This window comes from Taudactylus pleione, unplaced genomic scaffold, assembly GCF_031769625.1.
Source record: "Taudactylus pleione unplaced genomic scaffold, aTauple2 ptg000628l, whole genome shotgun sequence".
Lineage (NCBI taxonomy): Eukaryota > Metazoa > Chordata > Amphibia > Anura > Myobatrachidae > Taudactylus > Taudactylus pleione.
Window position 1 is genome coordinate 1,027,377 of NW_028285030.1, and position 14,635 is coordinate 1,042,011.

Consider the following 14,635-nt stretch of genomic DNA (forward strand, 5'->3'; position numbering starts at 1 on the left):
TGATGAGTATTCTTTTAATTATGAATAGATAAACTAAAAACGAGGATTTATGATTTCCACAAGAGGATAGAGGTGGTATCAGTATAGGTTATATAATCATCCATTATTTTAAATATGGTAGGTATTTCATAATGCCATATGTGGAGACATAATTGATAATAAATTATTTAGTTTGCTATGCATATATATTCTTATATTTTAATTAATGGGATATGTAAGTACAATGTAATAATATTTTATGTAAGGAAATATAAATATATTTAAATATATTGAATATAAATATTTAATATCAAGTGAAAAAAAGAAAAACCTTTGATGTGAAAAAAATATAAATATAGAAATAGATAAATTTAAAATAGTGATAATCAGAGTGTCAGTTATCTGGCACATTTACTAGTGTAGTGATCGAAAAAAATATTTATTTAAATTAAATATATAAATAAGAGTATCATTGAATAAATAAAATTGATGCATGAATTATGCTAAATAAAGTGAAAATATGCTATCGTGTGGTGTGATTGATATCCTGTGTCAGTGATAATACTGACTTGTAGTGATATAAAATAAAAAATATTTAAATAAGTGAGTGCAATCTGCAAATATCTAGGAGTGATACTACGTGTTGATTCAAGGAGTAATAATTGTAATTGATCATAATTTATTATGAAAATTATGTGAAAAAACTGTTTATTTGTAATGGTATTATGATGTATAATTCATGGACATCAAAAATCTATATGTTTTCATTCTCTTATTATCCCAGATCTTAAAATATGTCAAAACATAGGGACCATGATTTCTTAATTTGACTACTCAAAGAAAAACTGTGTAATTGTTGTTTTCATTTAGACCCTTGGGGATAATCGTGTCCATCATATATATCAATCTTGTTTCCCTTTGTTTCAATTTTTTCTTTAGGTCTCCTCCTCTGATCCCCAAGCGAATCCTTTCCATTCCAAAGGCCTTTAGATGTTTTGGATTTCCTCCATGATCTTTGAGGAAGTGTCGAGCAATGCTGGTAAGTTGTTTCATCTTTGTTTTGTCTTTTTCTGCGTTTCTGATGTTTCCTGCATGTTCTAAGATTCTTTGTTTTAATTTTCTACTGGTCATCCCTATATATTCTTTGTGACATTCACATTCTAGACAGTATATGACTCCTTGTGTGTCACAGTTGATGTATTCTCTTATCTTGTTGATGTTTTCATATCTGTCTGTGAAGCTTTTGGTACTTTTCATATAGGTACAGGCTTTACAATGACCACATGGAAAACTTCCTTCAAAATTCTCTTTTTTTCTTCCTTTGGAGAAATGGCTGTGTACTAATATATCACCAATATTCTGTGATTTTCTCCAGCTAATATTCACCTTATCTCCTATTTGTTTGGCTAGTTCTTCATCAGTTAGTAAAACATGCCAATGTCGCTGGAGTGTATCACGAATCTCTTTCCATTGGTTGCAGTACGTTCCTATAAATCTGTTTTTTTCTTCTCCAGATTTCTCATCTCTATTCTTCGGAGTCAGTAGATCTTCTCTGTTTTTATGTTTTGCCTCCTTTAATGCCTTTTTAATGCTCCGTTTACTGTAGCCCCTATCCAATAGACACTCATCAAGTTCTTTTGCTCTCATCTCGAAGGTTTTAATTTCTGAGCAGTTTCTACGTATTCTAAGCATCTCTCCCTTGGGGATGCTATTTCTAGTAGTTAGGTGATGGGAGCTTCCAAAGTACAAGATGTTATTGGTGACCGTTGGTTTCCGAAACATATCAGTTTCTATATTTTTTGATCCTGTGATCCTTATAGTAAGATCCAAAATGGTTATTTGTTCCTGACTCATCTCCATTGTCAATCTGAGATTGAAGGGATTGTTATTAAGTTCTTCTATGAAGTCCTTGAATAATTCTTGTGGTCCTTCCCAAATTATTAATAGATCATCAATATAGCGATGCCATGACTTGATATGTTTGGTATAATTTTCCAGTTGGTCGTTGAAGACATGCTCCTTCTCCCAAAACCCGAGGTACAGGTTCGCATACGTGGGTGCACACGTAGTCCCCATAGCTGTACCTCGGGTCTGCAGGTAGAATTTATCGTTAAAGACAAAGTAATTTTTAGTCAAGATGAATTCCAGTAGCTCACATAGAAATTGTCTATGGTCATTCTCTCTCTCCATCCTCAGGAAGTACTCAACTGCTTGTATTCCGATGGTATGGTTTATGCTGGTATAGAGAGACTCTATATCACATGTGCAGATCCAGGTATTTTGGGTAATATGTAGACCTTCCAGTTTGTTCAAGATATCCATGGTGTCTCTTGTATATGAAGGTAGCTCTATAACAAATTTCTGTAGATATGTGTCTACATATATACTTGCTTTTTCTGTAAGGCTCCCTATACCAGACACTATCGGTCTTCCTGGTGGTTTTTTGGCGTTTTTGTATACCTTCGGAAGGACATATAATGTGGGGATTTTGGGGTTTGCTACCCATAAAAAATTGAATTCTTCTTTATTTATGATATTCCCATCTAAGGCTTCTTTAAGGATTTTATGAAAAGATTCCTGATAGTCAAGGGTGGGATTTGAGAAAAGACATTTGTAGCATTTCTTGTCATTTAGTTGTCTATTGACTTCCTGTAAATATTCTTTTCTGGGCCATAAGACGACATTTCCTCCCTTATCAGATGGTTTCACAATGATTTCCTCCCAGCTTTCTATTTCCTTGAGTGCCTTTTGTTCTTCTTTATTAATGTTTCTACTTCTACTATACTGATTCCTATTTGTAAAAATTTGGTCTATGTCTTTTGAGACCAAATTTTGAAATACTGATATCTGTGGGCAGATGTTAAGGGGTGGGGTGAATTTGGATTTGTTCCTCAGTTTTCTATGCATATTGGTATTCAATCTCTCTGAATTGTTAGATTCTCCTTCTAATTCAATTAAGGCTTGTAGAGCCTCCTGTTCTTGTTCATTCAGAGTTGAAGAGGTGGAATCTTCAGTGATTTCTTCATCATTATCTTTTTTACTGAAGAATTTTTTCAATAGGAGTTTCCTTATATATAATTGCAAATCCTTTTCAACTTTGAATCTACTTAAATCTCTCGATGGAGAGAAGGTGAGTCCTTTGGACAACACTTTTACTTGTATATCAGTTAGATTTCTGTCTGATAAATTTATTATTTGTAAGTTGTTTTCTCCCTTTATTTTCTGTATGTTTTGTATTTTCTTTTCACTTGATCCTCCCAATCTCTTCTGTCTCTTTTTCTTAGATTTCTTGAGGCTCCTTCTTGTTTTCCACCCGGTCCATCTATTATACCATGGCCTAGCCCTAAAAAATGCTTGTTTCTTTGTTTGGTACTTGTTGGTTCATTAATTTAGCTATGAAGTATGATAATATTTGGTGAAACACAATACAATAACAGCTATGATGTATGATAATATTTGATGAAACAAAATACAATAACAGCTATGAAGTATGATAATATTTGGTGAAACACAATACCATAACAGCTATGAAGTATGATAATATTTGGTGAAACACAATACCATAACAGCTATGAAGTATGATAATATTTGCTGAAACAAAATACAATAACAGCTATGAAGTATAATAATATTTGGTGAAACACAATACCATAACAGCTATGAAGTATGATAATATTAAGTTTAACATAATACCATAACAGCTATGAAGTACAGTGGCGTAACTAGGGTCTTCGGAGCCCAGGGCAAATTTAAGATTGACACCCCCCCTCACACAGGAAAATACGTGTTGCGCGCGGCAAAAAAATTGGCCTGGTCAAACAACGAAAGGGGCATGGCTACTGAAAATGGGGAGGGCCAACATGACACGCCACCAATTTCTTGTCAGTCTTTCCTTTCTACTCCATATGCACCTTACCTATATGGTGGTCTTTCACAATGTGGAACCTCTGAAGAAATACATCCTACCTGGGACGACGGCGTCTTCAGTTGGTATTCATTATTCATGTAGATCACATCGTCCAAAAGATGCCTGTTTGTGTAGGAATATTAACAAGGCCATCATCATACAACAGTGGTTCAACCAGACTCGCTCCCTCTGTGTAACTTCCTTCCCCTTGCATCTCTCAGCCACACCATTGTCTCACTGCATCATCTCTTAGCCACACCATTATCTCCCTTCCTGTGTCGCCTCTACTTAGCCACACCATCGCCTCCCCTCGCATTGTCTCTCAGCACACCATCACTGCCCCCCCTGCATCAACTCTCAACACACCATCACCCCCCCTGCATCAACTCTCAGCACACCATCACCCCCCCTGCGTCAACTCTCAGCACACCATCACCTCCCCCCTGCGTTGTCTCTCAAAACACCATCACCTTCCCTACTGCATTGTCTCTCAACACACCATCACGTCACCCCCTGCGTTATCTCTCAACACACCATCACCTCCCCCCCTGCGTTCTCTCAACACACAGACACACACTGACGCATAAACATACACACACTGACACATACACACTGACACATATACACACACACTAATTTATACATACACACACTGACACAGATACACACACAAACACTGACACAGATACACACAGTCACACAGATACAGACACACACTGACAGACACACACATTGACACAGATACACACACACCTTTCACACAAATGCAGCCACCCAACTAAAAACATCACTGACATCAATTGAAAGTCACCCTCCCAATGCTCCCCCCCCCCCCGTGGAAGTCTGACCCCCCCCTTGCGGCAGTCTGAAACCCCCCCCACACCACCTCCCATCCCTGCAAAAGAATGTCATACTAACCTGGCTGGTCGGGAGCAGAGAGAGCGCCGGGGAAGGAGAATCACCTCCGGCGGCAGCTCTCAGTATAGAGAGAATGGGAATACTGCCTGGGAGGGGCTGTATGCTTCTGCTGCAGCTCCCCCTACAGTCGCCAAGCAGCACCAACACGCACACAAGCCTGTTTGTTCAATATTCAGTCTGGGAGCAATGGAGGTGCTGGGAGATATGGTGTCCTGGACGGTGACGCCCCCCTCTGCTGGGCCTGCCATGGCACCCAGGGCACGTGCGCCGCTCGCCCTGCCCTGGTTACACCACTGGTTGGGGTCCTTAAACAACTGCCTCAGCTGCCCTGTTGTTACTCTGTCTCTGTGTTACTTATCTGTATGGCAGCTATCACTGCCTGTATAGTGCGCCTCTCTTATAGCTATTTATTTTTCTGTGTGGGGGAGGGCTAAGTCTTTCCAGAGGTGACAGAAAGCCTAGATGTGCCCCTGCCAGTTCAGTGCTGCACATAATCAGAAGAGGCACCCGATTTGGCCCTTTGAGGCGCAGTGTGTGTCCTAAGAGGCTGGAGCAACATCGCCAGGCCCCTGCCATAACTTTACTATGGTGCTTGGCAAAGCCTGATCCACTGCACAACATTCAGACATGTGACATTAGAAGAAAATAAGCCCTCCCTAATCTGCAAAACTGACCAATTTGGTTGAAATATTGCCCCTTTCGGGCTTTGTAACTTAGGGCAGATAGGCAGTGTGCTATCCTGCCCTTGCTCACCTCTAATCACAGTCAGATACTTTATTTCATACAAATATTTGCCTGTATGGCTGCTGCTAATGTCTGTTGACATCACAATGGCCCTTTGTTACACAGTAAGTAGTAACCCAGGGCAGAACACTAGAGGTTATTCTGTTGCATTGTCTGGTGCTGGTGGTTTAATTATAGTATTGTCAGTGATAGTTAAGTTTGGTTTTATTTTATTATTATTTTCTTAGTGTTAGTTTTAGTGTTATATTTAGTTAGTATATAAGTTTTATACTGTATGTATATATATAGTAGTCTATTTAGTGTTAGTTTTATTCAGTTTTCTTTATAATTTTTTTATTATTTTTACTTTAGTATGTAAGTTTTTTAGTATATATAGTAGTTTATTTAGTGTTAGTTTTATTCAGTTTTCTTTTTATTATATTTTTTATCTTTAGTTTAGTATATTAGTATTTTAGTGTATATAGTAGTAGGGGAGGAGGGAGTAGGCAGTAGACAGAGTAGTTAGGGTCCAGCCATGGACCAGCCATCCATCAGAAGAAAGGTAAATGCACTGTTATTGTTATTTGCACATTTAGGTTTTTCATGGATCTCAGAAGGGGCAGAACTCAGCTGAAAGTGGGCATTTCTGGGCATAGAGAATGGTGTTTTGTCTTAATTTAGTAGGTGTAAATGTTGGGAGGTGTTTGTGCCCAAATCTGACTAAGCTAAGGGGTTATGTATTACTTGTAACTATTATTATTGGTTCCCAGTGGTGGCAAATCGTAGGTGTTATATATGAGCTGGTGACCCTCAGTCACATGACGGTGATGTGAATTTCTGACCTCCACTGTCCTGCATTAGGTATATATTGCTAGCAACTGCTCATGTAGTAGGATCATAATCCTTAGTTCATAAATTGTTGAAGTGAAACACTGACATAAGTATGAAAACCAATTGCTAGCATTTACAAGGTATGTGATTTATATATATGTATGTATATATATATATATAAAATATTTCTTATATTATTTAAAATAAGGAGAATATGTTAGTTGAGTTAATAGATTTGAGTGAAGGGCAGCATTGGTTGTATTACCCTCTCCTAGCACAGGGGGCACTATAACATAGCTGGTTTACTCAGAGCATCTCCTGCCATGGTTGTGTGATGGGCAGCAATGTGCATTGGCTGTATTACCTTCTCCTAGCACCTGGGTCACTAATACACAGCTGGGTTACTCAGAGCATCCCCTGCCATGCCCAGCCCATTATATGCCCCCAGTAGTAGCCCCCCCTATTCAGTTACCCAGTAGTGGTCCCCCCTATGCAGTGCCCCCACTAGTGTCCCCCCATGCAGTGCCCTTTATATAGTGCTCCCAGTAGTAGTTCCCCCTATGCAATGCCCCCAGTAGTGGTCCCCCGATGAAGTGCCCCCAGTAGTGGTCCCCTCCCCGATGCAGTGCCCTCAGTAGTAGTCCCCATCAGTAGTGCACCCAGCAGAGGTCACTCCCAGTAGTGCCCCAGTAGAGTTCACCCCTAGTAGTGCCCCCAGTAGTAGCCCCCCCCCTTCCCAGACAAATACACACAAGTAAAGAAAATAAAAACACTTAACTGAATCCCCGCTCCGGCTACTGCTCCCACCGCCATCCACACATCAGTCCTCTCGTCTGGCACGCTCTGCATTATGAGAGAGACGTCATGACGGAGCTCATGAGTGAACTCCAGCTCGGCTTTTGCAGTAGGCGCAGCAGCCAGTGAGAGTTTGTCTGACTCTCATTGGCTGCTGATTAACACACACATTGCCGCCGCCTGGCGGCGATGTGTGTGCAGCAGCCGATGAGAGTCTGACTCTCATTGGCTGCTGATTAACATACACATCACTGCTGCCTAACACCAATCACTGGCCTGTGATAAGGGGCCTCCAAGCTGCCTGTTCCAGCAATCTTATCCTTCCAGCATATAATAGATTCTCCTGCTGGGTATTACAGTACAGGAATTATGTTACACATAGAGTATAAATGCAAAATAATAGAGCAGTAAAACCATACAGATATACCCAGTGATAGTTTATATAGTGAGAAACACAATATATAGCTAGAAAGGCATTGACCAATAATGTAGAAGATTGGGAGGAAGGTAGATTTACTAGGCCATGGTTTATCAAAACAGCCAATGATCCGCAGGTTTTACTTATAGTTTTTAAACGGCATCGGTAATAAATGCTAAACCAGCTGTGTTTACCATTTATTTCTGGTGCCATTTTCAATCCATCAGTCAATGGAAGCTGCAGTTAATTGGTGGCTTTGATAAACCATGCCTAGTGATTCTAACCAGAGACATTTTCCCATACATCAGGGGTAGGCAATGCTGGGCACTCCAGCTCTTGTAGAACTACACATGACAGCATGCCTTGCCATAGCTTTAGCAGAGGGTATTTATATTCTGTCATGTAACACTGTATATACTCTGGTAGTAAGTCATTTATATAGGTGTAACTAAATTATGGAACACTGTATATACTATGGTAGTAATCTATTGTCTAGGTCAATGGTTCCCAAACTTTTTCGAACCACGGCATCCTAGATTATCAGCATTTTTTTCACAGGACCCCTGGGCCAAAAGTTTCTTGAGAAATTCAGAAAAAATGAAATAAAGTAAATTGTGCTTCTATGTCACCCTTAGGTTCAGTTATGTGGTGGTTGACAGGGCTGTGATTCCTTTTGTCCAAATATTCTCTGATTGGCAGCCATTAGCACTGATTTTATCTATCACACTGACTAAAATTATTTTATTTGTTACCGGACCACCACTCCGAGATACCCCTGCATGTGCACCGAGGGACCCCAGGATGCCACGGCACACAGTTTGGGAACCACTGGTCTAGGTGTAATTATGTAACACTGTATATACTCTGGTAGTAAGTCATTTGTCTAGGTGTAACTATGTAACACTGTATATACTCTGGTAGTAAGTCATTTATCTAGGTGTAACTATGTAACACTGTATATACTCTGGTAGTAAGTCATTTATCTAGGTGTAAAGAGGGTCAGAGGATAATGTACTGCTGATGTCCACGTATGCTCATGCACAAAACATTGTTACTAGCCGTACAGCACATGCATTACACAGAGTGTATGCACAAAGGTGCTTCTACCAACGGGACAGCCGGTATCAGAAATGGGGCGGGAAAGTGATGGGCGTTCTTGTGTGCTGACTGGGAGGTGAACTTAAAAAAATAAAACTGCACATTATCTCTTAGTGTGACCATGAGGAACGCCATCCTGCAACAGCTGGAGAAGGATCAAACAGCGACAATGGATCAGGATGAACATCAGGTCAGTGATAATGAGCCCATCACCTGCACACAGTATAGGCAGCCAGTCTATTTATCTCCAGGAGACCTATTTACCAATATTCCCAATAATGCACATGAGCTAGTGGTCACTATCGGAGAGGGATCCTTTGGAAGATGTTACACTGATATCACCACAGCTACATGTAACACACCTGCTCCAGGGGTAGTGCAGTGACCTGGTCAGTGTGAGATATAGATATACAGGAGGTGGAAGTGGCCCGGTGTACAGCAACAGGCTATACCGCCACTTCTCCCACAGCTCTCATTGTATGGCCATAATAACTAATCTATCCTCTCTCCCTCCCCTTCTCTCTGTGCCTGTATTGCAGACTCGTCCATCACCCTCTACCCAAACACCCAGCACCAGGGATGGCTGGAGGCAGCTCTGGACCTCTATCCGTGCCATCTTTCAGAGACTGCGACACTTTTTCAGAAGAGAGAGGCCCAGCCCACCCAAGAGCCCCAGCATTGACGCAGCACCCCTTAGTGCAATGCAGATGCAGGTAATTGTATGAGGAGTCATTTGGACACAAGTAATGTTGCATTATTTATAGTATTAATAACTTCTAAAGAACGGATGGAGGTAACTGTGCTTAAAAATAGGAGGTAAAAGAACCATATTCTATAGAAATAAGCATCACTTTTTGGTTATAACCACAACTTTTTTATGACTTGTAGATCATTCAGAGAGAGATAACTGACCTGAGCCAGATACTGCAAAGCAGGAGAGAATACCTCCAGCAGGCCACCCTCATGAGAGAGGCAGAGAAAACATCCAGGAGAGAAGCAGAGGAGCTGAGAGAACAACTACAGGAGGAGAAAGCAGAGAGGGGAAGGCTGGCAGCATTACTATCAGATAACAGCGAGAAGGTGCAGGTTATGGAGGATGAGCTAACCATCGCTAAGGCAGCAACAAAAGGTCACAATAAGCTGCAAAAACAGTTTAACAAATTGGTGGCCAAGCTAAAGAAAAAAAGACCAGGACATAGAGGGGCTACAGCAGGAGATCACTGTGCTGAAGACACGGATGGATGGCGTCGGTGCAGCGAAAGCTGAAGAAAACAACTGAATGATCAGGAGAGCCCGGAGCAATGTAGCTTAGGGAATAAACTCTTTAATCTTTTAAAAACAAAAATAAAACTTTTTTTTTGCAATCTAAACTAAGTCTTCTAGTAAGAAAAAAGAAAGCAGAGGGTAGATTCCTACCCAACTCTCGGCGCTAATAGTATTGATACAAAACATTTGGGATTAGCTGCAACTGCTTGGAGTTTAGTGTGAACTCCCACTACAAATACTAATAGAACAACAGGGGCAATGCGCTATGATCTCGTCTGACTGGAATGAAATGTGTTGCTACACAATGTGACACACAATGAATGAATAAAAAAGAAAATAGTTTACTTCTAATAATAAAATACATACATCATCACATACAATACATTACACATAATACATATAACAATAGTATAAATAGATTGGACTGTTACAATGCAGATCTATAAAGGTTGTATCAAAATCAGTGCTTGTATCAGAAAATAGATCTCCTGTAGAGCAAACAAGGTGATACAGTTGAATGTAACAGATCAAATCAGTGGTGTCATTTCCATGGAATAAATTGATACTGTCTCAGTTCTTTTGCACACTGTTTTAAAATTACTGCATTCTCACACCTGAAAAGAGTATAAATTGTCCATATTGATAGACTTGAATTAGAAAGTATCGTGCTGGCGTCCCAGCATGTAATAGTAGTATTAATAATATCAATTGGAGTTGAATGACTCCTATTGAAAATTGCGTGTTCCTATGTGAGGATATATCCGTCTACACAATGGAGATGAAGCGGCAGACAAAGGGTTAACTTTCTCTCCATGTGTTGGGAGGGAGAAAGTGTGTCTTACCGCTCACAGGATGGATGCAGCAGCGCTCACCCAAATCGATGCAATCACTGTGGGGAGATGAAAATCGGCATGCCGTGGGATCGATAGCACCAATATAGATCCAATGGATATTCAACATATATACATGCCATTTTAGTATATCTATCTTATATTGGTTTTGTTACATAACCACACATGTTTGTATAGATTTCCAATTGTTGTATAGATGGTTGAGAGTCACTTTTTTTATTCATATATCAGTTATAAATTGAAAAGATCGTGAAACACAGCTATTCAGTTCATTTTGATGTAATTCAGCTGTCCATGATTAAAATAATTACAAAGGCGGATCTTTCAGAAGGATAAATACGGCATTTACCATTGCAATGTCAGTCTTGAAAAAGTCTCTAGTTCAAAGAGACGAAACGCGTTGACATCATTGCCATTCAGTCCTTCCACTGCGTATCACACACCTGCACCTATACCTCTGGAGAATTTCCGAGCTGACCGCACAGGCAGCGGAGACATCAGTCTCACGGAGCACTACTATCTAGCTCCCCACAGCGATCACATCCATCTGGGAGAGCACTGCCACACATAATCTGCCAGCTGGACTTTGGAGCTGATTGAACAGCCGCCAACAACGGAGCTATCGATCCCACGGCATGCCGACTTTCATCTCCCCACAGTGATTGCATCGATTTGGGTGAGCGCTGCTGCATCCATCCTGTGAGCGGTAAGACACACTTTCTCCCTCCCAACACATGGAGAGAAAGTTAACCCTTTGTCTGCCGCTTCATCTCCATTGTGTAGACGGATATATCCTCACATAGGAACATGCAATTTTCAATAGGAGTCATTCAACTCCAATTGATATTATTAATACTACTATTACATGCTGGGACGCCAGCACGATACTTTCTAATTCAAGTCTATCAATATGGACAATTTATACTCTTTTCAGGTGTGAGAATGCAGTAATTTTAAAACAGTGTGCAAAAGAACTGAGACAGTATCAATTTATTCCATGGAAATGACACCACTGATTTGATCTGTTACATTCAACTGTATCACCTTGTTTGCTCTACAGGAGATCTATTTTCTGATACAAGCACTGATTTTGATACAACCTTTATAGATCTGCATTGTAACAGTCCAATCTATTTATACTATTGTTATATGTATTATGTGTAATGTATTGTATGTGATGATGTATGTATTTTATTATTAGAAGTAAACTATTTTCTTTTTTATTCATTAATTGTGTGTCACATTGTGTAGCAACACATTTCATTCCAGTCAGACGAGATCATAGCGCATTGCCCCTGTTGTTCTATAAGTCTTCTAGTAACAACATTTTTGAAAAAGACCATTGGAACATGTTTGAATCACAATCGTTAGCAAAAATTAAACTTATGAACGATCAGAAATAATTATAAAAACTTAGCTCAGTCTTAATAAGATCACTCTTGGCTGACTCCAAGGCAGCTGCCGAAGCAGGTGGGGTATGAGATGCCCACATGTACTTTACACATATGTACTCTCTACGCTATCGCTTGCCACACTATACCACCAACACTATGCAAACTGGATACATCACAACTATAGCTACATGAAACCACATCTTGCGCACAGTATTTTTAATAAGTTATAGGAGTTTAAACCTAGCTGGGGTATGTTACACCCCACCTAGTTCATAGAAGATTAAAAGAAGGTTCCGTGTCAGTCACATGTGTCACTATTATGGGACAGATCACTGTATACTTATGTGTTTATTCGAAATAAAACTACTTATTTTAAAAAATATATGATCAATCTACATTCGGGATTTAGAGCCGTTTGGACACCTATGAGTCTTGTTTCTTTAGCATCCTTAGGTGAGAGGACATCAGGAAGCATGTTTCAATGTTTGTTCCTTGTGTGTCACTCAAAACTCTGCTGAATTGTGCACAGTTATTGTGTATTGTGCTTTGGTTCATATAAAAAAAAAAAATTACACACAATTGGCACTTTAAATATGAGGTGAACAGGGGACACTACAGTGTGGTATAATGTGAACTAGGGGCACTACAGTGTTATAATCTGAACTGGATACACTACAGAGTGGTATACTATGAACTGGATTTACTACAGAGTGGCATAATGTGAACTGGTGCACTAACTTGTGCTACAATATGAATTGGATTCACTACAGAGTTGCATAATGTAAACTGGGGAGCTATAATGTAGTACAATATGAACTGGGGCACTACAGTGTGGCATAATGTGAACTGGGCACTATCTTGTGGTTTAATGTGAATTGAGGGCACTACAGTGTGGCATGATGTGAACTGGGGCACTACAGACTTGTATAATGTGAACTGGGTATAACAGTTTTATAAAACACTGCAATACATAAAGGAAAACATAACGCTGCTTTATTACAAATGAAACATATCAGGCTTATATAAAATAGCAAACTATAATACATGTTGCAAAATACACCATTAATTGCCAACATCTAGGTACACATAGCTATGGCTGAGCAGTGCGTAATAGGAAATGAGGACTCCCAGCAGCAGTTGCCTAATGAATACAGAAACTTTCCTATTACAACGCAGTGTTCTCCCCTGAAAATTTTTCCAGCTGGTTGGCATCAAGAAGTAGCTGGGTGGGGGCCTTCGCAATAATAAAATGTTTTAAATCCTTACCTTATAATAATTTAAACTTGAAATAACTATTTATATATTAATTCTCTTCTTCTTCTTAGAGGCCCAGATACAGGCCCCACTTGCTGGCACCAAAGAATTTATTTTTGATACAGGCTTCAGATACAGGCCCCACTTGCAGGCTACACAGAATATATTTTATTATACAGCCTTCAGATACTGTCCCCACTTGCTGGCTACACAGAATATATTTTTTATACAGCCTTCAGACACAGGCCCCACTTGCTGGCTACAAAGAATATATTTTTTATACAGACCTCAGATACAGTCCCCACTTGCTGGCTACACAGAATATATTTTTTATACAGCCCTCAGATACAGGCCCCACTTGCTGGCTACACAGAATATATTAATTATACAGCCCTCAGATACAGGCCCTACTTACAGGCTACACAGAATATATTTTTATACAGCCCTCACATACTGTCCCCACTTGCTGGCTACACAGAATATATTTTTTATACAGCCATCAGATACAGGCCCTCATTCAGAGCCGTACGCTCTGAGCAGAGCGCACGCTCTGAATGAGGGCCGCCCTCCATAATTATAGAGCGTCCTCCTGGACGCTCGTATAGCTGTGGGTCACCACCCACAGCCTATACGAGCGTGCAGTTTGATGGCCGCGATGGTCACGGTTGAGGTTTTCAACCGCAAGGCCCGGAGTGATTTTGGCTCTATCAGAGCCAAAATCACTCCCACTGACATCACTAGTGATGTCAGTGGGCCGGCTTCTGACGGTAGGCGTTCCCTTGGGAACGCCCCCGTCAGAGAGGCACGCCCCCGGCACGCCCACCAAAGGGGGCGTGCTGTCAATCAACATCGACAGCACGCCCCCTTTGATCAGACACAACGAGCGAAGGAAAGTCCTTCTCTCGTCGCGTCTGGCGCATACGCACGACGGAGCTCCCGCCGTCGTGCGCATGCGCACAACATCGACCCACTTGCGAGCGGACAGCCACTCGCGAGTGGGTCTGAATCAGGCCCACTGTCCCCACTTGCTAGCTACACAGAATATATTAATTATACAGCCCTCAGATACAGGCCCCACTTGCAGGCTACACAGAATATATTATACAGCCCTCAGATACTGTCCCCACTTGTTGGCTACACAGAATATAATTTTTATAGAGCTCCACAGACACTGGCCCCACTTGCAGGCTCTTTAATCAGT

At 40.6% G+C, this 14,635-nt stretch overlaps 1 protein-coding gene across 5 annotated transcripts in view; it reads left to right on the plus strand.

The window, feature by feature from the left end:
• Positions 1–10,170, plus strand: part of LOC148479237 (uncharacterized) — a 69,581-nt gene extending 59,411 nt beyond the window's left edge. For all 5 annotated transcript variants that reach the window (XM_088454733.1, XM_088454734.1, XM_088454730.1 and 2 more), the window contains exons 2-5: positions 919–1,018; positions 8,784–8,859; positions 9,209–9,382; positions 9,558–10,170. In XM_088454733.1, the coding sequence (XP_088310859.1) occupies positions 8,791–8,859; positions 9,209–9,382; positions 9,558–9,935 (621 nt within the window). In that variant the 5' untranslated portion in view covers positions 919–1,018; positions 8,784–8,790 and the 3' untranslated portion in view covers positions 9,936–10,170. The remainder of the gene's footprint in view (positions 1–918; positions 1,019–8,783; positions 8,860–9,208; positions 9,383–9,557) is intronic.
• The last annotated feature ends 4,465 nt before the right edge of the window (positions 10,171–14,635 follow it).